This window comes from Podarcis gaigeae (assembly GCF_964106915.1).
Source record: "Podarcis gaigeae genome assembly, chromosome: 10".
In the NCBI taxonomy this organism is placed as follows: domain Eukaryota; kingdom Metazoa; phylum Chordata; class Lepidosauria; order Squamata; family Lacertidae; genus Podarcis; species Podarcis gaigeae.
The window spans coordinates 9,675,398-9,701,637 of NC_139686.1; the positions used below are offsets into that span (position 1 = coordinate 9,675,398).

The following is a 26,240-nucleotide window of genomic DNA, read 5'->3' on the forward strand; positions in this document are numbered from 1 at the left end:
GCTAAAATGTTTTTAATTTATTTGTTCACGTTCGAATGGCCCCCTCCATTCCTGAACTCTGACCGCGGTCATTACTCCGAAATAATGAGAATGAGGGCTTAAGGTGGGTGGGTTATGGAAGCAAAAGAAATGTCAGAAGCTACCAGCCAAAGCCCACTTTATCTTCACAACAACCTTGTGAGGCAGAAGAGCGACTGGCCCAGTTTACCGCAGAGCCTAGGGCGAATCTCAACTCTGCTCCCCTCCTCCAACCACTACATCGCACTGCCCGCTCCACTTAGCAGAATTGCGCTTCGCTTCGGAATGAACAGGACTCTCCATCTGAGAGCCAGTAGGTGAACATGCACCACACGCTTACAGCATTCCCCACCCAAAGAACCCTGGGAACCGTAGTTCACCCACCACGGAACTACAATTCCCAGCACCCTGAACAAACTACAGTTCCCAGGATTCTTAGGATGGGGGATAGCCATGTGCTTTAAGTTTTTAGTGCGTCTGCAGCCCGAGAGAAGCCGGGAGAGCGTGCGCGACCCTTTTTCACAAACAGTGCCCCATTTATCCTCGGTTTCCCTTCGGGCTCAGCTTCGCCTGGCTTCCCCCGGCTCCTTTTTCTCTGCCAGCTGGAAATTCGGCCTCTCGCTTCTCCTCCCTGCTCCGCCAGCAGGGGCTTTAATTGACAGTTTTGCCCTAATAGGAGCTCATTGTTGGGAGCAATTAGCAAAGCAACCAGTTTGGAGAAGGAGAGGGAGAGGGGGAGACGAGGAGGAGGAGACGGGGATGGGGGAAGAGGGGCGTTTAATTCGATTTGAAGGTGAGGGGCGTGTGCCTGAGATCCCGCGCTTGGTCGATCTTTTCCAGCTGAGAACGCGGTGGAAAGCCAAGGCGAGGGGAAAGAAGAGGAGTAGAGCGCAGAGAGACAGGGAGAGAGAGAGGGCCCGTAGCCAAATGAAGGATAGAGGAACAGCTTTGGCTGGCGACGCAAAGGGAAGGAGAGTGGGAGATTAATTCGCTCCAGAGCGCGCCGTTTAGAATTCGAATTTAGTGAAAGCGCCCAGGATGGACCACTCGGGATCTGCTTTAAGCCGATCTTAGGGCCCCATCAGAGATCCAAACTTGAATAAAATATTGTGGGGGCCCAGGTAAGCCCTGCCCCGCACAACCGATCACATGACACAACGCACACGCACCATTTGAAAGGCAATGCCGATCAACTTGGGGGGAGGGCGGTCCTCTCAAATATTTTATTGTGGGGGCCGAAGCCCCCACGGCCCCTAGGAGTTGGCTCCGATGGACCCCATCCCTTCCCATCTTTCTTTGCGCGTTTGCTCGCAAGTAAGTCCCATTGAGTTGGATAAGACAGGCTCCCACGCCACTCCGCAAGGTTTGTAGCCTTCCTGGCGGGGGGGGGGGGACGACCAAACTAAATCCCAACTCATTAGACTCTCCTAGGCTTGCTTCGAAGTGAATCCCATTGGCAAGGGAATCAATCTCCCCGAAAGCCGAGAGGAGACTGAGATCGTCGCGTTTGCTTTTTAAATCGACCGGTTCACTTTCGGTGGCTCAGGCTACCTAACTCCGTTTGTGTAGGGACGGGCAGGGGAGAGGTTTTGGAGAAGTTACGAGTGAGTCTTTGTGCAGGAAAAATGCCCCTCGAGAAAAAGGGAATTCCCCTCGGAACTCCGGAAGATTTGGCAAGCTTCGCCTTTCTCTAATGGAAAAAGGTGCGTCTGTGAGTGATGAATAATCACTCGGAGGCGGCAGTTCTACACGTGCTCCTTTGACAGAAAACCCCACTCCCACCGACCTCGGTGGAACTTACTCCTGAGTAAAAATGCGGATGTCTTTCTGCAAACCGATTTTTGCTCGCATTTGGAGAAGAGCGCGCGACTGCGTCTTCTCCCCGCTTAGGAAAGCGGGATAGGATTCCCAAACAAAACTAAACCTCCATGTGCGCTTATTCCGTAGTAGACTAAGTCAGAAACTTGGTCGGATTGAATCTAGTTTATATATGTTGAGAAGTTCCCCCTGAATAACATTTATGTGGGGAAATTTGGGACGCCACTTCGCGTTATTTTGGCCTTTTCTGTGTACACCTAGGCGGGTTCGCCTGGCAGTCAGTCTTGCTGAATTCAGAGTCTCTCTCTCTTTCATCTGAATGAGCGCGCGGGAATTTTCAAACCGTCTTACTCTAGAGGAGTCCCATGGACGTCCGCCCGACTCAAGCCACATAGAATAAATGCAATTGTGTTAATAGCCTGGGAAACGCATTCGGTTTGCCTGATCAACAGATCTATTCTGCTCCTACCTTTAGCCACCTGGAGGAAAACAAACCACACTTTTTGCAGCGCACTGCCTTACTCAGAAGTAAACCGTACTGAACTCAACGGGATTTACTTCTACGCAAAGAGTATCTCCTCAATCTGCATCCCTTGGAATGGTGCTCAATGCCCTTGCGCCTGGGCGCCAAAATAAACATCAAATAAATGTATATATGACTGATGTCGTGCAGGGCTACCGCTTTTAGAGGTCGGAAATGAATACGATGGTCTTGCCAACTTCCCTTCCTTTCTCTTGGGTCTCCCAGTGGTCCCCTTCTGAGCACGTGCAGAGTGCCTTATTTATTTATTTCAGTTGTATCCCTCTCTTTCTCCAAGGAGCTCAAGGTGGCGCAGATACTTTCCCCCGCTGTTATCCCCCCATCAACACTGTGGGGTAGGTTAGGCGGAGAGTGAGCGGCTGGTTCAAGGCCACCCAGGGATCTTCGTGGCCGAGTGGGGGATTTGAACCCAGGACTCCCTGGTCCTAGTCCAGCACCCTAATCATTGCACCACCCTGGCTGCCCAGACTGTCACCATTCCGCATGGCACCCCTTACACCGCGGAAGCATAATTGAACTCAGTGGGCCTTCTGTGTGTGTAAACACTGGGGGGGAAAGAGGATTCCCAGGCAGACCTCAGCTACTCTCCAACCTACCCACTTTTCTTTCTAATTGCATCATTTAAAGGACTTCTTCCCAAGCTTGTAGAATCCCGGATGATCCAAACAACATTCTGACCCGGTGTGGCGAGGGTAGTGTTACGTCTGTACGAGGAATCCCTCTTACACGTGTATCCAGTGCTGGGAACCATAGCGGGACTGCATCGAACGGCTCCTTCTATTTCCGCTCTCCCCACCCCGGTCACGCTCCTTTGGCCCCTCCCGGATGGGCACAATGGCCGTGACGTCAGCCCCCAGTGGCGTCGGCCAGGCTGGCCTAGGAAAGGGGCCTTCGGCAGAGCAGCCTCCCAATTACAACCGGTCAATCCAGTTACCAAGAGGGGAGGGAGAAGAGGAGAGATCTGCTCGCAATAAACCCCCCACCTTTACAGCAGCAGGCACGGTCGCTCCAGGTTTCCTCCGTTGCTGCGGTGGCTAAGAGGTTATGGGTTCGAATCCACATACCCACTGAAGAGCTACTGAAGAGTAGCAATAATAATAATAATAATAATAATAATAATAATAATAAATAATAATGTTGATGATGTCCCACCTAACAGGACTGTTCATTGCCTTTTCTCCAGCGCGCGCAGAATGCGCCGCCCTTGATCCTCAAAACAATCTTGCGAGGCAGGCTAGGCTGAGACTGCGTACACACTATGCATTTAAAACACATAATCTCCCCCCACCCCAGGAACACCGGGGGAACTGTAGTTTGCCCTCGCACAGAGCTATAATCAACAGCACCCTTAGCAAACTATAGTTCCCAGGATTCTTGGAGGGAAGTCATATGCTTTTAAATTATGCTGCTTACGCAGCCTTGGTCCCAGGCATCCTAAATCTTATTTGGGAGGGAGAAGGCGGCGAATAACACCACCCCCAAAAGCCCTCCCCTCCCCAGAAGCTGATATTATGCAGAGCTTGGGACGTTCTTCAAACAAAACTATTCTTTACCTGTTTTATCTAATACAAACCGAGCCTTCTGAATAAGGACACGGGGGTGAGCCATTTACATTTTGCATGGAATACTTTTAAAAGTGACCAAAGCTCAACATTTTTAATCGTCTTACCTTTTTAAAAACCATTACAATTAATATTTTAAGTGTCCCAAGAGAGTATGCGTCGAAAGTTCACTTCAGGCGCCCCACCAAATACCAAGTGGGGATGAACAAAAATCAGGAAAATCAGGACTTTACGTATATACTTTTCATTTAATCATTTAGTTGAGACAAGATTCCTCTGCGCCTACAGCTAGGGAATTTTTACTCTTTCTTTTCCTCATTACTCCTGTTTTTAATAATAATAATAAAAACGCAATCCTAACCATCCTAACCAGGCAGATATGTCCTATTGAATTCAACTGAATTTACTCCCCAGGGGTTAGAATCGCAGCCTAAATCACGGGAGAGCACTGGGTCAATTTATTTTTTTTAAGGGAAGGTGTCTCCCTTCCTTCAGAAAAAAATAACCCCATCCGCCGACCTTTCTGCGTCAGTTATAGTTAGAGATTCACGTGAAATGGTTTGGACAGATTTTTTCCACAGTGCAGTTCCGACTCATGCAGGAATCTCGCAACTGTGAATGAGGCAAAAATGTTAAGGCTCTTTTAACTGCCAGAAAGAGTTAGCAAAGGAGTCACATATATAGAATTGGGCCCTTACTAATCGCGGATTCCTGCTTGCTCTAAAGTTTTTTAAAATTATATTTTAAAGTGGGCATTATTTGTACGTTTCCGGGCTGCGATATACAAACCATGGGGCGAAATTATTCTAAGCTTTACTCTGAGTAGACCCATTGAAATTAATTAACACGCCTAAATTCGGTCCATTAATATCAAACGGGTCGGCTCTGAGTAAAAGTTAGTTGAATGCCACCCATTGCGATTCTTACTCCGAAGTAAGCCCCACTGTATTCAAGGGGACTCGATGCTATCAAGGGTGCATAGGATCGTAGCCTCAATCCGAAGTCAGTGACTGAGCATCGGGAAGATTTGGGTCTGCCCTGTCGGCGCCTGAGGATTACTGGTAGCTGCGCTCAAAGAAGGGATTCCCCCCCCTTTTTGGTTAGGAAAGTGTTAAATTACGCCCCAAGCAACTCCTAGACATCTCTGATCATCAAAACAGACTGGAGATGCAAATCTGTCAGTGAAGGCAAAAAGAAAAAAAAGGGAAAATAAATCCTTGAACCCGATCCACAAACCAATTAAGCTGAAACATTAGGACCATCTCCCCGCACACTTAACTTAAAACTGATGTAGTAATAACTTTGGTGGAACTCCCATAGACTTCCAACGGCGTGGAGGCTACCATCCTCTGCGCATTTACGCACAGGCAAAACACATTAAGTTCAAGTGGGGCTGCCCTCTGTGAGTAAGCACGCTTACTCTCGGCCTACATTAACACTCGTGAAACCAAATGCTTTCGCTTAACTGGGTAGTAGATCCTGCGAAGGGACTGCAGTACAGCATTAGGAGATCTCTCTCTCTCAGTGTGTATCTTATCCACACACACACTTTTTTTTTTTACATGAAAATCAAACTAACAACGTCCAGTACAGGGACAATGACCACAATTAACAGAGCTCTTTCTCTCTCTATATATATATTTAAAAATGCAACTTATTAGCATTTCAGAAACAAAGCCAATACTCGGGTCCCTTGCGCATATTTTAAACACTTGTCTAATTCTTCCCAGCAACAGTTTGATTTCCCTCAATTCAACCCAATTTATTGCATTGCAAGGTCTGGGCGAATAGGAGAAAGGGCGACAAGAGAAGACGGGTGGAGCCGGGGTGGGGGAGCAGCGGAAAGGAAGACGATGCAACTTGTTGCGCTTTCAAAGAGAACAAAAACCCCACCACCACCCTTCAAAATAAATGCTCAGGGCGAAAATAGCTCCTCCGGGTTCTTGAGTTTGAATGAACCACTAGGGGATGCAATGGCTCAATGGAGAGAACGTTGAGAGAGTAGTTAAAAGTTCGAACGCGAGGCGAGCAGCCAATCGCTGACGCCTTTGGCCAGCAGACGGCTCTTGCTGCGTCCTGATTGGCTCCGAGGGTACCCCTTCCTTTCTCCTCCGGCCCCTTTCATTTTCGCAAGCCAAGTGGCCCGTGGAGGAGCTCAGGGGCCGAAGCCTCGCATACGACTCAGCCCTCGCCTCTTCGGACCGATGCCGGATTATTATGGGGAGTTAATGGCTTTGAGAATTGAAGTCCACAAGTCAAATCCACTCCTAACTCCCCCACTTTCAGACTTTCTCCCAGTGGCTCCTTTTCACCTGCCAGCAAGAACCCTAAACTCAGCTTCCTCCAGGGATTACATTGATATTTCCTCAGTTTTGTGCTCCTGAAAGAGGCTCGCCCCTTGCCGTTTCATTCTCGGCAGACCGCGAACGGGGGAAGAAAACACGTGTAATCTCTCCTTACTTGCTAAAGTCGAACTCGCCATTATTTTAAATATTACCCTTCTCCGTTTGCCAAAGCACGCTAGGGCTAGCTTGAGCTGATCAACTCTCACACGCACCCGCTTTGTTTTGCGTGTGGACAGCTCACGAAGTACTAAATTCGCCCGTCTTCACTCACTTTCATCTGCTCAGAAATAGAGGCTAACTCGTATCACAATATAAACAGCCACCCAGTTCAGTGTCCTTACATTATATGGTGCCCAGTCCTTCCTGTGAAAGGATGATCCAATAAAATAAAAATCAATAATAATAATAGAGGGCTGATTCCCCCCCCCCCAAAAAACATCAACTTAGAGGAACTCAAACTTGAGATGGTTAAGCCTTTCTCCCTCGCCCTCAAAATGAGTTTATTTCTTTCCGTCTCCGGTACGCGTGGGTGGAGGGGAGGTGTGTTTTCTTTTTGGGGGGGGAGGAGGAAGAGGAGGGGAAGGGATCAGCCCTAGTTCGCTTTCTTCCTTTCCCCCCTCCCTGCCCGTCCCCCTGTCCCTCCTCGTTCAGGGACAGACTCCACCCCCTCCCTGCTGATGACACTGGAACCTCCTTAAGTTCTGTCTCGCCGCAGCTGTCTGTGGATACTGAGCCGGCTGGCGCCATCCTGGTTCTTTCAGAAATAATGCCTTCTCTTTAAAAAGAAAAAAAGAAAAAAGAAAAGCAAAAGAGAGAGAGAGAGAGAGGGAAGGAAGGGGGGAGGGCAGACGGGCAGGCGAGAGGTGGAGTGAAATGAGGAGGACAATTTGAGCCGATCAAGTTCTCCCTGGCTGTTTTCGCGCAACTTTTCCAAGGGTGCTTCTGTATTCATTTTTTTTCTTCCTTTCTTGTCTTTCTTCCTTCCTTCCTTCCTTCCTTCCTTCCTTCCTTCCTTCCTTCCTTCCTTCCTTCCTTCCTTTCTTTTCGGGCTCCTCGCACCCCGTAGTTTCTCCTCCCTTTCTCGTTTCTTCAGCATGCTCTTAGAAATAGCATTTTAAAACGTCCGCAAAGTTTTTTCTTTTTTGGGGGGGGGGGGAACGTTTGCTGATTTTTGAAAGGGGGGAGGAGGAAGAGGAGGAGGAGAGATGCTCCCCGCCGCAAAAAGCAGCCCCCACCAACCAACGCACTCCAAAACAACCTAAAAAAAGAGGGGGGAAAGGAAGGCGAGGAGAGGGGAAAAGTAATCTCTCCAACAAACCAGAAAATCAATACAAGAGTAAAACAAAAGCGAACTTCTCACCGCCGCTTCTGCAGGTGAAATTTCCAAACGGGAGACTGTGCGGGAGACGGTGTATTTCTTTCTTATTTTTTAAACCTGAGAGGGGGAGAGAGACGAGAGGGTAGGACAGCGCGGCAGCGCAGGCTGAGCGCTCAGGGATCCCTGCGGCCAATTTTCCCGCGAGGCTGCGGAGATCGAAAGAGAAAGAAGCGAGATGGTGCCTTCGCTGGGCGGATAGGTGAGTCGCGAAGACTTGTTTGAAAAGCGGGGGGGGGGGGGGGGAGAGAGATAAGAGAGGCACAGGAGTTGGACTTTTGCAGAGATCTCTTTGGGGCGGGGGGCGCATTTTCTGTGCGCGTAAATGAAAAAAATAATCCAGTGTTTTAAAAGTTTTTCAAACCAAGTTTTTTTCTCTCTCCCCCCTCCTCCTTTCTCTCTTTCTCTCTCTCCTTTTGTCCCCCCCCCTCCATTACAGGTGATCGACCCAAGGCAGGCAAGCTCTCTCCGAGGAGAGGAAAACTCCTCTTGCCTCTCGTTGCTTTGCAGGCTCTCCCGGCCCCCCCTCTCTCTCCAGCCACCCCCACCCATTTTGGGGGAGACGGTTATTTAAGCAACACCTTTTCCCTGCACCTAGACATTTTCCAAATCTCTCCCTCTCTCCAGTCCTTCGGGCGACTCACTTTGACGAACTTTTTTTTGTGTGTGTGTTTAATTAATTCAGGTGTTGGCATTTGTAAAAAGTTATTTCCCCAGCTCGTTGTCTCTTCCCCCCCGCTCCATTAAAAGAAAAAAAAAATATATTTTTTTTTTGCACTGGTGTGTGTGTGTGTGAGAGAGAGGGGAAGCGAGAGAGGCCAGAAAAAAACCTTTGTTGCAACCGACCAACCCAAACCCAGCCGCCACTGATCGTGAGAACAGGATGGAAGTAAGCACGGATCAGCCCCGGTGGGTAAGCCACCACCACCCGGCCGTCCTCAACGGGCAGCACCCGGACTCCCACCACCCCGGACTGGGCCATTCCTACATGGATCCCACGCAGTATCCTCTGGCGGAGGAAGTGGATGTACTTTTTAACATCGACGGGCAAGGCAACCACGTCTCACCGTATTACAGCAACTCGGTTCGGGCGACGGTGCAGCGCTACCCCCCGGCCCATCACGGTGAGTGCCAGGATCCTAGCAGATCCCAGGGAGGGCGACCGACCCGCTTCTCCCCTCCTCTCGCTTGCTTTCTCTCTGCCTTCCCTCCAACAACTGCTACATTTTGACAGCCAGCGATGAGCCCCGGAAACTAGGCAGAGAAAAGCTGGCGCGCTCTCTTTCTGCATGCTTGGTTTTCTGAACTGCTGATTTAATGCAAGCCCAAAAGCCATTAGCAACTGACAAGAGAGAGGATCGTTTCTGGGAAATACCAGGTCTGTGTCTCTCGCTCAGGCTCGGCCTTGTCCTGGTGGAAGAGGATGAGCTCTGGGCCTCTTTGCAAACCAGCCACGCTCCACGCGTGGAAAGTGCTCCCTGCTGCCCCGATCCTGTAGCATGCTTTTAAAAATATTACTCGGGAAGCAAAACTCCCCCCTTTTTTTGGTTCAACGGGATTTTCTTCCCCAATACGCGCGCGCTGGGTCGCGCCAGCTTCCCTTGGGATTTCCTTTCTCCCGTGTAAACGTGTCTTAGATGTGCTGAATCCCCATAATTTGAGGAGAAACGTCCCAATGGCCTCCGCGGAACCGGCTTGCACACGCAAATCCGATTTGAATTGCAACCCGGTTGCAGCCGCTAACCTGGGAGCAAGCCCCACTAAAACTCAGCGGCGCTTCCTTCCGAGTAGACATGGCTCGCTTTGCAGCGTCAGGCTGAATGCCGATGCTTGCTTGGGCGGCGGGGACTGAGGCCCACGGAACTGAGCGCGAGGCTTACTTGCGAGTAAATGTTGGCCTAGGGATAGGTTGTAACGTTTGTGGGTTTGAAGCAGCTTGGAAACTGGGTGGTGGATAGGGCCCATTTGGGCAAAAAGCAGGGCTATCTAGTAGCCACACGGAAACACTTTGAAATCCTCATGGATTTCCGCAGGATTCCCACGCTTTTAAGAGGCGCCAGTCCCCTGCTCTTTTACCTAAGAGTAAATCCACTACACACTTGTTTCCGAGTAAACGTGTCCCTTCTGCTGGGAGGTGGTGTGTGTGTGTGTGTGTGTGTGTGTGCAGATCTTAGCTCTTTGAAAATATTTGACTAGCTTTTAGATCCTGCCGCTATTTTAATCCCTCGCCTTCATTATTACATCCGGAACCACGATCCGGAGCAGACAGGCTTCAGTGTAAACAAACAAACAAAACAGCCCATCAACTACGTTTACTCGGACGTAAAGTGAGCTGAAGCCGACCTCACTGAGGACTTTAAGACCGCATGCAAAGAGTTTCAGAAGTTTGTCCTTAACAGAATTTGTGGCTAGTTAGAAACCCACACGGCTCCCCCACTCAGCCGCCCCCTGCTCACTTTGAAAGCCCCCCCGCGCGTGTTTTTTAAATTATCCCTTGGCTGTCATTTCTAGTTTTTAATATTACTTGTAATGATGCCGCTGCAAAAGACAACAGGCTCCTTTTGACAGTGATTATGAAAGCACTTGGGAAAGAGAGAGAAGGGGAAAAAAAACCTTCCCAGTTGGGCGATGAAAAGACAAACTTGAACCGTTCTAAACTAAAACTCTGGGAGGAAAGAGAGAGAGAGAGAGAGAGAGAGAGAGAGAGAGAGAGAGAGATGTAATGACTTAGCCTCCGGGCTGAGATGTTAGAATTAAAAGCTGTCAGGGAAAATAAGTGATATGATTGTCTCCCTGGGACTTGGTCCCATTAGTATGTATGAATCTGTACTGAATATTCACAGAAGCAATACAATAGCACCTTGTCAGGACCTTCCAAGTCTGACAATGTGGCCTGCCAGTTTTCGGAGTGACACAGAATGCTTCAAGCGGGATGGCAACAAAACACATGCAGTCAAAAGTTTCTTAAGTTTTTTTTTAATATACACATAGAAATATAAATATATTAAAGTAGTGAGAAGCAGTGCAAGAGCCTGTGCCTGTCTACTTAGAAGTAAGGCCTACTGAGTTTGATGGAGCTTACTTCCAAGTCAACACTGCACTCCGAGCCTCTTACCTATTTCCCCAGGAGCAGGTCCCTTTAATTTCTCAGGGATTGCAGCCTTTAAACCGTGTGCTAAACAATCTGCTCCAAGCCAACTAAAAGTATTTAACTTTGGGCTGGGTCGTGCTCATTCCTGTTTGATTTTAGCTTTCACCCTGAGGTGCTCTGTGTGGCTCCCAAACTCACCCACTTAGTTTGGTCTTTCTAAAAGGCTTAATTTACTCTCTCTCTCTCTCTCTGTGAAATTTTATTCTAGAATGAATTTTTAAAAGGGTGAAGAAATATGAATGCAGTAGGCAGGAATGTATCTATGCAGTTAAGGAGAGCACGGTAAATTGGTGGGTGAGAAAGAATAATATTTGTGAATATATATATCTCAGAGATATATTCATCCCCCCCCCCCCAAAAAAAATAAACCCCAAACTTTTCCAGCTGCAGATTTAGCTCTCGCTTTTTCAAGCCCTTCTCTGGTTTCCCTCGCCCCAAAATTGGGAAATAAAGTTGGGGGTGTGGAAGAGAACTAAATTTTCCCAAATGTTTTAAAGAGCAAAAAAGGGCCTCCTCCGCCTCCGGGGAACTGAATGAGCAATATTAATCCCTGATTAGTAATTGCCTTGCCCCGCTGTTAGTCTTTACAAGACATTTCAAAATATCGTTAACCCTTCCCCTCCGAGTTGCAAAACAATCGCTTTGATCTAACGTGAATTTGAGTGACTCTGACGCCGCTTGCCCAATAGCGTTTTCACACCTGAGGACTAAACTGGGTTAGAAGGAAAATCTCTCTCCATACCCTCAGAAGAGTCTTCATTGTTCCGAAATACCCATTCGATTTAAAAATGGGTCCCTTTTCAAACGCACCCTCGCCCCTACCGTCAACAATATGCACACAGGGCAGTATAGCTTGCGAGGGCTATTTCGTTTTTCTTGTGAAAGTTGCCTAGTTTATCTCTTCTTGGGCAAACAGATCCAAGCCGCCCACCCCCGCAAACTCAGAGCCAAAGAATTTCGGGGTTTTGCTTGTTGCTGCTTCACCCTTGATTTAATTGGGACTGACTTCTAAAACAGAACCTGGTAAGATCTAGTTCTGGCTGCGTAGCAGGCAGGGGGACGCCAGTGGGTTTAAAAACAAAGATCCTAGCTTAACTTGGGTGGCTGGAGAGTGCTTGCTCCAGAACTTCGATTTCTTCATCCCAAAGTCTGGTTACAAAGCAAGAGTTTAGGTAGTTGTGCTTGCAAAATCTGCAACTATCTATCCGCTCGGAATCGTCTCTGTATATTTGAACTCTCCGAATAATTCACAATATCACTAAACAGCTACAGGAGAAAGCTGGCTTGAAAAGTTGCAGATTCCCCCTCCGTTTACCCATTAGAGTAGACTGCTCAACCCCCCAGTCAATTGCAACTTGGTCAATTAAAATAAAAGGTAAGATGTTTTTAGATCCTCAACCTGAACTCATTTTTTAAAAAAGGAGTTAATGCCTGTCTGATTTTTCCTCTTTGTGGAAAATGTCCTGGTTACATTTACTTGCAAGGAAGTCCCATGGATTTAAGAGGCACCTTAGCATGTGGTTAGGATTGGGGAGAGACCCTGTTAAAATCCTAACTTGGGAAACTGTAGAAGTCATTGATTTGAATGGGATCTTCTTGCTTCAGAATACATATAATAAGGATGTACTCTTTCTCTCTGTGTGAATGCCTTAAGCTTGAGCATGTATATGTTTACTCAGATGTAAGTCCCCTTGAGTTGAATAGGGCTCCTTTCAAAGGAAGTGTAAAAAGGAGAATTGGATCATTGGATAGTTTTCTGCTTCAAAAACCAACACAGGCAGACTCAGGAAACTTTTAACCGCTACCATGAGAAATTCTTGTGGAAAAAGTAAAATTTGGAGCTGTCTGACTGACAGAGGTTTCTTTTTTTGGTGGGGGGGGGGGTGTGTGTGAAGAAGAAAGGAAAAGGAAAAACTTGCTCAAGTAATTCTGCATAATAATAATATTTATTTTTTTTTAAAGACATTTTTCAGTCAGCTTTTGGCATGTGTCGCTGAACGACATACTGGAAAACTGCCTTTCTTGCTTCGATCGTAAACCTATTAAATTGGAATTAATATTTCCAAGTACTAGGATTTAACATGGTAATTTGTGTGTGGGAGGGGGACTGCCACCCAGTCAGCCTCATTGGCTTCAACAAGATGCTAGTTGCAATCTGAAAGCTGTAATGTCATATGTGTCTACTTGAGAGTAATCCCCTTTGAGCACAAGGAGGCGACTGTGGAAACACAGGTATTTTGTATTTGCAATCGTAACCCAGGCCAGGTTTGCTGGTACCCATACATGTTTATCTAGGATTAATTTGGTGGGACTTACTTCTGAGTAAATATGCAGCATTTTGGACTGCATAGGGCTTTCTTGGAAAGGAGCCTACAAGGTCCGAAACAGGATATTTCAATAATAACCAGGAATTTTTAAAGCCCATTTAAAAAGATGTGCAGTGTTTGCTCTCTGAAGATTGCTCCACTTTTCCTTCCAAGTATGGCACAGGTTTGAAACTTGATTTATGTGTGGTGCAGGCATGATCTTAAACACGTTTCCTCAAAAGTAACCCCCCCCCCCGAAGTCCATGGGGCTTGGTCCCAAGTAAAGTGTGATAGGACAGCTGCTTTATCCAGCATTTACTTAGCAGGAACTAAGACTGATTGAGCGGAGGTGTCTTACATTCGAGTAGATCTGCTTAGGATCAGGTTGTTGAAGTCCCAACTCCAATGCGTTGGGCTGATTTTTCTAGTGAACATGATTTAAGTGCCCTGGGCTCCTTTTGGGGGAGAAGTGCAGGATATAAATTTAATGATTAGAATATATGTATTACAAAGGTATGGGCAGGCAAAAATCAGCGCTTCAAGAGGTAGGGAGCTGAAAGAAGTCTGGCTTAAATCTATCCTTCTGGCCTAACTGGGTGATTATTCCTCCTGCCCGATGCTGTTGCAAAGTTCCCCCTGCTATCTTGCAAAAGGTGGGGAGTCCTCGTTATGGGTTTTTGTCAATTTCACGTGGCCTCCTGGTTCAAGAAGCCATGCAGGATTGATTGGGGAAGCCCCATTAGCAGCGATTGATTTGTCCAAGGGGGGTGAGTGGGGAACATTGCGAAGAGAGAGAAGGAAATCTGAAGGGGATTATTCACCAACAAGGAATGATTGTTCTCAGTTACACTTTGCCTTAGAGTCCGTGTGAGAGTGTAAACACCGAATTGGAGCCTGTGTGCGTGTTCACAGGCAACTTAGCTCCTGGTACATTTTATCCACGTTCGCGACATTCTTCTAGAGAAGTGTGCATAAGACCGTTGTCTTCTCACCTTCTTAAGAAGCACACAAACACGCAGGTAAACGGAAGGAAGGGCCCTTTCACATGGTACACAGAGCAAACTCTGCTATCTTACCTACTCCTGGGGTCCTGGGCTTTCTGACCCAGCAGGGTTGCCAACTGATCAGAAAGGAAGTGAGCTGGCTTCCTCTTCTGCCTCGAGCAGAAGGCAGCCCGACACAGTAGAGAGGTACGACAGCATTCTCACCTGTTAATGCTTGTGTAACAAAAGCCTGCTGCTAAAGGCACAGCTACAGTGTCCAGTCGAAAAGTTGGCCGCATTACTGAGGAGGGCATCTTTAAGGTCCTTTCCTTACACTGCTACATTTTAGGCATACACTTAAAAAAAATGTCAGGTGTGAATAAATCATTAAACACCATTGAAACTTCCACTGAACTAAACCCAGAATTTGAAGGGGTTGGACTAGATGACCCGAGGGTCCCTTCCAATTCTACAATTTTATGATTCTATTATCAACTTGTATTTAAGATACAGAGGTGAATGTGTTGTGTGTTCATGCCTAGCCTAAGCATTTTTTACTTGGGAGTATTTTAAGCTCCATGGTAATCTGTGCCTGTCAAAGTTTAGCCTTAGGATTTAAGTGGGGTTTAGGGTCAGAAACCTACACCCCCCCCAAGCCTGAAGATGTAGATGTTAGTCCCATTTATTCCAAAAAGTTGTACTTCCAACTCTTGAATTTGAGATCTGAGTGTTGGAGAGTTTTGTCTTTGGGCCTGACCTAATCCAACACACATTTCCGAGAAAAACAATTACCACTTTGTTGAATTTAATTTCAATTTAGATGCCATCATAAAATCAGTAATGGATGATAAAATCCACCAGTTTGAAATGAGCCTGCCTTCTACATAGATGTCTGTTTCCTTTTCATCTTGAAACATATTTACTCTAACACACCTGCCTCTATTCTGTTTGTTGACTAAAACTGAGAATTTGCTTCCAAGTAAGTAGATTAATTTTTAAAACATGGAGAGGGGGAGGAAAACCTCAGACTGCTTTAAAAAAAATAAAAATCAAGTGTTAGGTTTATGTAATTTTCCCACTGTATTTTAATAATACCAACAAAATATTCTTAAGGCAAAAGATCTGGTATCTTGACCTATTAGATTGTTGTTGGAATATGCTTTGCAACTTGAATGCATCAATTTTATGTAGCAATTCAAACTTTTGCCTCTTGTTTTCTCCATTCTCTGCTGCTGTCTTTCGCTTCAATACTTGGGTAACACTCCATCTGTGATTATGACGTGTGGGAACCTATTTATGAGAACTGAGGATGTTCAGGCCTGGGGAGGGAGGGCAAATGCAGCTTCTAGATCTCTCTAAACCTCTGTTGAGCTCTCCCCAGTCTATATCCCTCACTGGTCCATACTAGCACCACTTCTGACTCTCCATGAATGCTTTTGACTGCATGGGATGTGGCTTTGAACTCTTGAGAATGCCCTTTTGTGCCTGGATGGAGAGAGGTGTCTGTGTCTCAAAACCTCTGGCTTTTGCATGGCCTGTTGGACAAAGGCTCTATCCTCTGTAGCCTCGTCCACCACTGTCATGTGGCCCACAGAAGCTTGTATTATGAGGGAATGTGGCCCTTCAGTGAAAAAATGTTCCCCTTGACCTCTAAACACTGAGAGAGATCATTTAGCGTTTGGAGTAATGATCCCCACAGTGATGTGGGGAAAGGTAGAGGAGCGTCTATGGAAATCCACTAGTCCCACCGCCTAATTTTAGCAACATTATAGCCTTCTAAAAATAACAGCTGAAGGGGTTGAGTGCGAACACAGCACAGAACCCAAATGGGTTCTACTCAGAGAAGACCCACTCAAATTAATAGACCTAAGTTAGTCACGTTCATTGATGTTGATGGGCCTATTCTGAGCATGAGTCATGCTGGAGACAAGACACAATTCCCATACCATTTGCTTCAAAGTAGTCCTATCAGAGACCACCCTGGAGAGAGGCGGCAATTTGATGCACACTTAATTTGTTAAACTTGTTGGAACTTACTTCTGAGTAGCCCTGTCCTGAATTGCAGTGTCAGTTGGGTCGGAACCATCGCCATTCCTCTCCACTTCTGATCTCAGACTTCTATCCTGAGCAGGGCTAGCCCAGCTATAGAGACAAAAGAGACATTTGCCCAAGTTAGGACAGCAGGATTTCCATGGCTCCAGCTAAGTAAATGCCACCTCCTCTGAACTGGCAGGACGCAGAGGCTTTCAAGCGCTTGGGTGTGATTAGTCTTGCGCTCAAAGCGTTGGCATTTGGGTTTGAGAAGGTGGGTGGCAACGCTTCTCTTTTGCACATGGTAGCCAGCGCTTCCTCCCTGTGAACCTCAAATCACGAATCGATTGAGGGATTTCCGTTTTGGGTTGCCAGCAGATCTGTACTCAAGGCATTCCTTGACTGGAGCCCTGGGAGAGCACCCCTTTTGCATGCAGAAGGTCCCAGATTCAGTTCTTAGCATTGGCAGCCAGTCCTGGGAATATCCGTGGTCTGAAACCCTGGAGAGCCACTGCCTATGGAAAATACTGAGCTAACAATAACAATAATAATTATTTATTATTCGTACCCCACCCATCTGGTTGGGTTTCCCCAGCCACTCTGGGCGGCTTCCAACAAAATATTAAAATAGTAATGCATCAAACTTTAAAAGCTTCCCTAAAGAGGGCTGCCTTCAGATGTCTTCTGAATGTCAGGTAGTCTTTGACATCTGATGGGAGGGTGTTCCACAGGGCGGGCGCCACTGCCGAGAAAGCCCTCTGCCTGGTTTCCTGTAACTTTGCTTCTTGCAATGAGGGAACCACCAGAAGGCCCTCGGCGCTGGACCGCAGCATCCGGGCAGAACGATGGGGGCCGAGACCGTTTAAGGTTTTAAAGGTCAGTACCAACACTTTGAATTGTGCTCGGAAACGTACTGGGAGCCAATGTAGGTCTTTCAAGACCAGTGTTATGTGGTCTCGGCAGCCGCCCCCAGTCACCAGTCTAGCTGCTGCATTCTGGATTAGTTAAAGTTTCTGGGTCACCTTCAAAGGTAGCCCCATGTAGAGTGCATTGCAGTAGTCCAAGCGGGAGATAACCAGAGCATGCACCACTCTGACAAGACAGTCTGCGGACAGATAGGGTCTCAGCCTGTGTACCAGATGGAGCTGGTAGACAGCCGCCCTGGATACAGAATGGACCTGCGCCTCCATGGACAGCTGTGAGTCCAAAATGACTCCCAGCTAGATGGACTATTGGCCCGACTCTGTTGCAACTGAGCCCATCTGACTCACGGGTCTCTAAGCTGTCCCACCACCCTACCTCCTTGGCTAATGGGGATCTGCTTTTGTCTTTCTGTCCTAGCAGGTGGTCAGGTGTGCCGCCCGCCATTGCTGCATGGTTCTCTCCCTTGGCTGGATGGGAGCAAGGCTTTGGGAAGCCACCACAGCACCGCCCCATGGAACCTCAGCCCCTTCTCCAAGACCCCCATCCACCACAGCTCGCCTGGACCTCTCTCCGTCTACCCTCCGGCGTCCTCCTCCACTTTGTCTGCGGGCCACTCCAGCCCACACCTCTTCACCTTCCCGCCGACCCCTCCCAAAGATGTCTCCCCGGACCCCTCCATCTCCACCCCAGGCTCCACTGGGTCCAGCCGGCAAGAGGAAAAAGAGTGCATTAAGTACCAGGTGTCCCTGGCTGAAACCATGAAGCTGGAGTCTTCTCATTCCCGAAGCAGCATGGCCTCATTAGGAGGGGCCTCTTCCTCAGCTCATCACCCCATCTCCACTTACCCTTCCTACGTCCCTGAATACGGCTCTGGACTTTTCCCTCCCAGCAGCCTGCTGGGGGGATCGCCGACCGGTTTCGGGTGCAAATCCAGACCAAAAGCACGTTCCAGCACAGGTAGGGTCCTTGACGGATTCTTAAAATGCTTCTGTTTCAGGTTCAGGGAAGACTTTTTTAAAATTAAAAAAATGAGCAAAGGTTAAGGACTGGGAGGAATAATCATATGGGGAGAAGGGGGGTTGTATGGGTTTTCAGCTGCAAATTCAGACCAAAGAGCTTCCAGTGCAGGAAAGGTGCTAAATGGATGACCAGTTAGAAGCCAACTCTTGTTTTATTTTTAAAAAGAAGCCGAGGATCGTTATAAGCAGAAAGCAAACTCTGGCAATGCAAAGGTCAACAAAGGGATCAAGCAGATACCACAGAACCTTTCTTCCTAAAACACTGTTGCATTCCACAACAGTTGCTATATTTTGCTCTTCCTTTAGAAAGATAAGAACAAGCTAAGGTGGGTTTTCTTCTCCCAGTCAGGTCTTGACCAAAGGTAGGGTGGGTTAGCTTTTACAATGTGACAAGAGCCCCAGGTTCTCCCAGGCTATTCACTATTCACTCTGTCCATTTGCACATGAGAAACTCAACTGATTTTTAATGGGGATCATTTACCAGAAGAGGGAATCTTGAACGTGATTCCAGGAAACTCAGCGGGACAACTAATTTTTGATATTTGCAGGGCTTATGCATTTTCTCCATTTTATACACAGAGATATTTGATTTTATATCGGTTCCTCTGGCATTTAGAGACACAAATCTCTTTGGCCAGGGATCCAAATTTCACCGTTTGCAAAATGGTTAAACCAAACTATGCTGGTTTAACTACATTATGTCAATTTCGACTTCCTTTTCTTCCCCCAGTTGTTATTTTTTCTGAATATAAAGTGGATTGGATTCTCCCCCTCCCACAGCAAAGGGCCGTTAACGCTTACTGAAATGTAGGTCCTATTGATTTCAATAGAACTTACTTCCGAGTAAGTGCACTTGGAATCCTTGCTGAAATTGATTGAAATGCCAGTTTTCTTGGCTTGACATGAGTTGCCCCAGATTTTATAAACCCTATTTTGAGCGTGTTTGTTTAGGGAGCTGGCGAAGCAAACTTTGTTGATTTTGACGAAATGTTCATCTGAGACAAAGTTCTTACAATTGCATTGCTCTGGAGTTGCATGAAATTAATTGGATCCATGTCTGAATAAACATGTTGGATAGGTGATTCAGCTGTCTCCTTATTATCACATGTGCTAAACCTCACTCACTCATACCACCCCACTCCTAGGTTCAGAAAGATTTGTACAAGGTGGTAGTGATTAAAAATGTTTTCCATACTCTACAGGTCAGTCCTTTCCCTTCCTTTTTGATTTTTGCCTCGTGGGAGAGAGGAGCAAAGAGTTGAATCATATCTAAGCTGAAACATCACTTCCAGCCCCACACATTCAACAAGTGGGGCGGTCCTGATGTTCATGGGAGGGGGCTATTCCCAAATTCTCTAGAGCCAAATATAGCATAGGACCAGGGGTCAGCAAACTTTTTCAGCAGGGGGCCGGTCCACTGTCCCTCAGACCTTGTGGGGGGCTGGACTATATTTTGGGGAAAAAATATGAACGAATTCCTATGCCCCACAAATAACCCAGAGATGCGTTTTAAATAAAAGCACACATTCTGCTCATGTAAAAACACCAGGCAGGCCCCACAAATTACCCAGAGATGCATTTTAAATAAAAGGACACATTCTACTCATGTAAAAACATGCTGATTCCCGGACCGTCCATAGGCCGGATTTAGAAGGCAATTGGACCAGATCCGGCCCCTGGGCCTTTAGTTTGCCTACCCATGGCATAGGACATCACCCCACTCTGATGGGTGATTAAGGATCAATGCACCCATTTAATGCAGAGATTTCACTCCTATCTAATGGACTCCTTTTTCACACCTCCACAAATGGCTGTTCAGCCACATATACACACTTTTTGGCTGGGCGTTCCTGCGCTGTGAACATTCAGTGAAACAGATATGACAGTGAAACTTGAGAGAGAGAATGTGGAATAGATACCAGGGATGGGGAACTTTGAGATGTTGTTAGACTACAACTCCCATTATCCCTGACCATTGGGTATGGTGGCTGGGGCTGACGGGAGCTGGAGTTCAGCAACATCTGGCAAGCCACAAGTTTCCCATCCTTGTTACATTCAATATGCTTGCCAACTTTTTAGCTTGGCTCGGTAGCTGACCCCTTTTAGCTGCAGTAGACATTAGGAGAGGCTCACGTTTATCCACTATTGTGAATGGTTTTAACTGGTTGGCAAAGGCACAAGAGCAAGCCAGGCCAGTGTATTTTTCTAGTCAGTTGGCAATCTGTAAGAGTCTGATTGTGCACTTGTCCAGCAGCCCTAATCCACTTTCGGATTAAAACAGCAATTGCTTTGGCTGTTTTAGCTGAAATTGACACACCAGGTGGAACTTTGACACATGATTCTAAGCCATGGTTTAAGCCATGGATGAACAAACCATAGGTTAACTTATTTTATTTATTTATTAGATTTATATACCAACCTTTCACCAAAAGATCTCAAGGCGGTTCACACGATAAAAACATGAGATAAAAGCACAAATAAACCATGAGTTCTCCCCACAAACAAACCATGGCTTGCTTCTTCAAAGTTTTGTTTTCCAGCTCATGCCTTTGCAGTGTGGTGAGAGTGGGGGAGATAAAGCAAACCGAAGTTAAGGAAGGCTAGTGGTTTTACATGGAATCCACCATTGTTCAAAAGCCTACAATAAACCATGGCCTCAGATTGTGGTTTCTTACCAGTAAACAAACCATGGTTAAGCTGCTGAGCAGGATTCACGTGTAACGCTAAGACATGGTTTAATAAACCGTAAATTAACAAACTCCCATTTAGCATATGTGTAAACCAGGCAATTCGCTTTTCCTCTGCTGTTTTTCCCCCAAGGATTCTTTTCTTTGTTAGCAGACACGCAAAACCAGAATGCACGATTCATTCATTCCTCTTGCTCCTGTGTAAGCCTCATTCCCAACCTGCTTGCTAAACTTAGAAACTCATTTTAATTCACTTGAAGCTACCTGCTGCTAATTTGAACATTTTTGGAAAGCTGGTTTTTACATGCACAGAGTGTGTGTGTGTGTGTGTGTGTGTGTGTGTGTGTGGTGTTGTTGGGGGACCACAAAAACCTAATGTGTTCCGGAAATGTTATTTATTGGTTCAGTGACTTCCTTATGCAGAGAAAAAAACTGGATAGCACTGTGTTCACTTTCCCCACTCAAAAGTCTCTCTCTGCACTTCCCCCAATTCTTTTCCCAGATCCCAGGAGCGAGTTTATTTTAAGTTGGTTTCTTTTTTTTCTTTCTGTTGGGGGTGGGAGGGGGAGAAGGGGAACTACCTAAGAAAAGAGGGAAGTTTTGTTTAGACTGCCTGATCTGGGTCTGTCTCCAAAATATTTCATAATCCATAGGCTATATAGTGAAAGAAAGCAAATTCGCCCAGGGAGGCAGTAGTGCTCAACACAATTTCTAGAAAGTGTATTTTAGCAGGCCTTTGGGACTTGCTTGCAAGAATTATATACAGTTTTTTTTGGTGCAGTCCTGAGCATCCTTGTTCAGGAGTCAGCTACTTTTTAATAAGTGTGAGTGCGACCTCAGCTTCAAGTCTGTTGATTTTTGTGTGGACATCCTTACGTTGCACTGGGTTCGGAATCCAGGCCTGCCAACCTTTTAACCACCCACTGCCATTGTGGTTTCAACAAGAAGCTGGTAGCTGATCACCATGCTTTTCTCCTTGCTGTGAAAAGCTAGACCCCTAGATCAAGCTGCTGTTAAGTGCAGAAGAGCAGGGCATTTGGCAACCCTAAGTTCTGTTTTGTGATCCCTCCCCTGCCCTCCATCTTTGTACTAAAATCTTGGAAATATGCACCGAAATAAGTGGGGCTGGTCTCGGAATGAATGCCTTTAGGTTCCAGGGCAGTTTGCGTATTAAACAAAGATCAAAATAAGTCGCTCCCTCAGCTTTCCCCTATTCCTCCCCCCACGTTCTTCCTTTCCTCATTGAGACTCCTGCAAGTAGATGTTGTCCAGTGTGAGTCAGATCAGTTTTCAGGGTTTTTCCAGGGTGACATTTACTCTGACTGTCTGAGCAGGGACTGTCTCTATTTAGCTGATATGTTTTAGCTAATCCAATTATTTTCAGACGGCTGCACGCGACAGTTACATTGTTTATCCAGCGCCAGGAACTTTAATAGAGTCCGGATGCGGTTAACAGTGACAAAAAGAAAGAAAGAAGTAAATGCAGAACTGCCTCTTTCTGTATATGCAAGCAGACTGGGTGTGTGTTTGTATGAGAGAGAGAGAAAGAAAGAAAGAAAGAAGGAAAGAAAGAAAGAAAGAAAGCAGAAGAGAATGAAAACTCAGATCTCCTGCCTTTCCGACTTCTAGCAGCAAAACTCTGCACCTTTAACAACTGCCATGTCAGGCAGAAAAGGGAGAGGAGAGGCTTTCTCCACTGCTACTACAATCACGGCCATCATGGGTAGACTCGCAGAACTGTAGAGTTGGAAGGGACCACCATGATCATCTAGTCCAACCCCCTGCAGCGCAGGAGTCTTTTGCCCGACGTGGGGCTCGAACCCACGATGCCAAGATTAAAAGTCGCATGCTCTACCAAATGAGCTATCCATGTCATCGTGGTCCAGGGCAGGGCCACAGAGCATCTGCTTTGCTTGCAGAAGACTCCAGGTTCAATCCCTGGCAATCCTGCCTCCTTGAAATCCCTGGAGAGCTGATCAGTGTAGAAGCCATTGTGCTGGATGAGCTGACGGTCTGATCCAGTATAAGACAGCTGCCTTTCTAGGGTTATTATGGGTAAGGGCCATAGTTCAGGGGTAGAGCATGCTGAAGGTCCCACGTAAGGCTTGAGAGCCACTGCCATTTAGTGCAGATAATACTGAGGCAGCTTCTTATGCTCCTGTGTCCCATGGATGATGTTTCCAGGGCCTACTGAGCTGAGATCCTGGGTGTAATTTCTAACCCACCCTCTTCTAGTCCTTAGGAGACCAGTGAGAAGGTGGGCGAAGGACTACAGGAGTTAGAACGGTCTGGTCTCCCTGTTGTGTTGTACTGAGTGTGCAGGGAATGTGCAGGCTGCACGTGATGGGTTGAGATGGCTCCCTTTTTTATCTCCTCTTTTTTGCCCAGGGACCCACACAGACACGGAGTGGCCTTGGCTGTGAGTCTCCAGTGCTGAACACACTTGGGAAGTAGTGCTATGGGAACCAGTGGGATTTTTTTGCCAAGTGGAAGGGTTTTGGATGCTTTGGATGCTACAAATGAGGTGTGTGTGTATGTGTGTTGGCTTCCCATTGGCTATTGTTGTAGACTACCCAGGTCTTTTGCTTGCTCCACTGGGTCTTCTCAGGTCCTTGGTGATGGACAAGAAAGATGGTCTTCTCCTCCTCCTCCTCCTCCTCCTCCTCCTCCTTCTTCTCTCTGCCTAGGGAAGGCCTGTAGCTCCATGGTAGAGCATCCAAGTTGCATGTGAAGGGTTCCAGGTTCGAATTCTTAGCATTATCTCCAGGTAGGGCTAGGAATGTCCCCTATGCAAGACCCCACCAAGCCACTGCCACTCAGTGTGGCCCATACAGTGCTAGATGGACTCAAGGTAACTTCCTCTGTTTCCGTGCAGAAGGATGCTAAGATATATGGAACTGCCTTATTGTTCCGTATTCTATCACTGGTCCATCTAGCCACCAAACGGCCCACTGAGCAGGCTGAAGGTAGGTTTAGATCTGCAGAGCCAGCTCCGAGTTTGTGTGGGAGCTCATCCTATGTCAGTGGGCTTGCTTCAGTCTGGTGGTGGCGGCAGCAGCAGCAGCAGCAGCAGCAGCAGCAGCAGCAGCAGCAGCAGCAGCAAACAGCTCTGTCTGGGAGCCAGGGCTGAAGTTTCCCACACTGCCTCTGATGTAGCAATAGCTTCTTCTTTTTTGGTGATGTTAGGAAAGGGTCTTAGCTCAGTAGCAGACCTTGCATGAAGGAGGTTCAGTCCTAGGCATCTCCAGGTAGAGCTTGGAGGGAAAATTGTCTGAAATCCTGGAGAGATAGGTCAGTGCTAGTCAGTGCGGAAAATAGAATAATAGAATTGTAGAGTTGGAAGGGTCCATGAGGACCATCTAGTCCAACCCCCTGCAATGCAGGAATTTTTTTGCCCATTGTGAGACTCGAACCCAGAACCCTGAGATTAAAGGTTTCATGCTCTACCGACTGAGCTATCCCAGGAGGAGGGCAAATACTGAGAAAGATGAACCAATGGTCTGACTCTGTGCAGGGCACCTTCCTGTGTCCCTATCTTCTTTCCATCTGTGTCTGAAAAAGCAGGTAGAAATGGCAAGGAGGAACGAAAGCAGGGTGAGGAGGTCAATATTAGCCTCCCCACCTGTGCAAAGGGGCTTGGCAGATACCTGCATGAAAGGACTGTGCAAACAGATTCCCAAGCTCAGAATGAGCTCTGGGGCACCCAATTCTTTAAATTTAAGTGTGTATCTTTGCACCTGCCTCTGATTCATGGACCTTGGCACTCTAGCGTAAGACACAAAGTAGGTCTTTCAGGTCTTCCCATATTTTCACCTTAGAGGGCAGGGCTGAATCTTGTTGAGGTCGCCAGCTTTCTACTTAGTTTGGATTCCTGTGTTTTGAACGTGCAGGCACTTAGCAGCTGAAACTTTTCTGGGCACTGAGCTAGGGAAGAAGCATCTTCTGTCTAAAAAATTATCTGCCACGTCACCCGATTGCTAAAAGCGCAGGAGCTCTGTCAGAAAAGAAGGTGGCAACCCTAGGCATGCAGAGTCTGGACTGTGCCTTCTGCAAGACTTTGGAAAAAGCTTGTAGTATGGAATCATACTTATTATTTTTTAAAGGCCTAGCTCTTTTCCGCCTTCGTTGCAAAAGTTCCCAAACAACCTGAAAGCCAGACATAACATTGTTGTGTTGCAGAGAGCTGGGCTGAGTTTGGATCTCTGGCTGAGTGGAGGTGAAGGTCCAGAGATGGGAAAGGAAGGAGGCCCAGGCGAGATGGTGATGGAGAAGATCAGGAGAGGTGTCCTGCCTTCTTGGTTTCTGCTGTTATTCTAGCTGTGTTGTGACTTGCTCGTGCTGTGCCTAACACGGACCAGGAAAAGGAACCAAAGAGGAAACTGCAAGCAGGTGACAGACACCTTTCTGGTTGCGGATCAGACAGACTCAGATAGGGCAGCTGGCTTCAAATGATTGCCTTATCATTGCCGGGTCTCTGTAACCGCCATTCCTCCTATCCTCCGACATCAAAGAGCCCAGGGCTGCTTCTCTTCTGGGGCAATCTGAGAACAAACGCTGACCACATTTTGCATTCTCGAGTGCTTCAGTTATTGTGCGCTTTGTCTGAGTAGTGCTTACGATAACCTTGCAAGGTGGGACCATTGCTTATTGATTTACAGAAAACATTTCTGTGCCGTGGTCTCACTAAATATGAAACATAAAGCACTGTCAAAAATAAAAAAACAGGCAAACCCTGCAAATTGTGTTCACCAGAGAAGCCAAAATAAAAATTAAAAAATGGGGTGAGTGTAGGCATTAGGCATCAGTTTTAACTTTTATTCAGGAAAAAACAACAACCAAAGGAATGACTGCCTGTTTCTTGCTTTAGGGAAGTTCAGCATTAGGGTGAGATTTGAACGGGGGACTTGCTCACAGACCCAGGTCTGTGGCTGTTCCTAAGATAATATACCTGAGACATCTTGGATGAGCATTAAGCACCAAATCAATGCTAAGGCTTTTCATGGTAGTCCGCTGCAATAAGTGGGGAGTGGACCCTACTTTTCTCTGTGAAGCTCAAGTTCTCAAACCTCCCCAATTATATTCTCACAGCTGCCCTGTGAGGTAGGTTGGGCTGAGCGATAAGTAGTGCTTTGGGGTCACCCAGAGAACTTCATGAGGATTTAAACCTGGTTTCTCCCCTCCAGTCCTAATCTGACTCACACTATAAATCAGGAATTCTGTTGAGGGTCTGTCAGGGGCTACATGGCTGTGGTGGGCTGGGAACCTTCTATCTCTCTCTCTCCTCTGCCACCCCCTTCTCTATTTCTCTCCCGCCCCTTCTGCCACACTCCTTTCTGCTTAATTCGCTCCCACTTAAAACTAGGCCGGGTTTTCTCAGGCTACAGACTGCCCATCCCACGCTAACTACTACACCACACTGTCTCTTAGACGAAGCGTGAGATGAGTTTTCCATATCCGGCAGCTTCCTACCTTTTGAAAGA

General features: G+C 47.0%; 1 protein-coding gene across 8 annotated transcripts in view; it reads left to right on the forward strand.

The window, feature by feature from the left end:
- GATA3 (GATA binding protein 3) overlaps window positions 1-26,240 on the forward strand; it is a 76,127-nt gene that overhangs the window by 10,994 nt on the left and 38,893 nt on the right. For 2 of the 8 annotated variants that reach the window (XM_083700716.1, XM_083700717.1), the window contains exons 2-3: window positions 8,099-8,783; window positions 17,472-18,011. In XM_083700716.1, the coding sequence (XP_083556842.1) occupies window positions 8,543-8,783; window positions 17,472-18,011 (781 nt within the window). In that variant the 5' untranslated portion in view covers window positions 8,099-8,542. Of the gene's footprint in view, window positions 1-6,979; window positions 7,862-8,098; window positions 8,784-17,471; window positions 18,012-26,240 lie in introns of those variants that run through there. The other 6 variants (XM_083700721.1, XM_083700722.1, XM_083700719.1 and 3 more) reach the window with 6 other exon arrangements.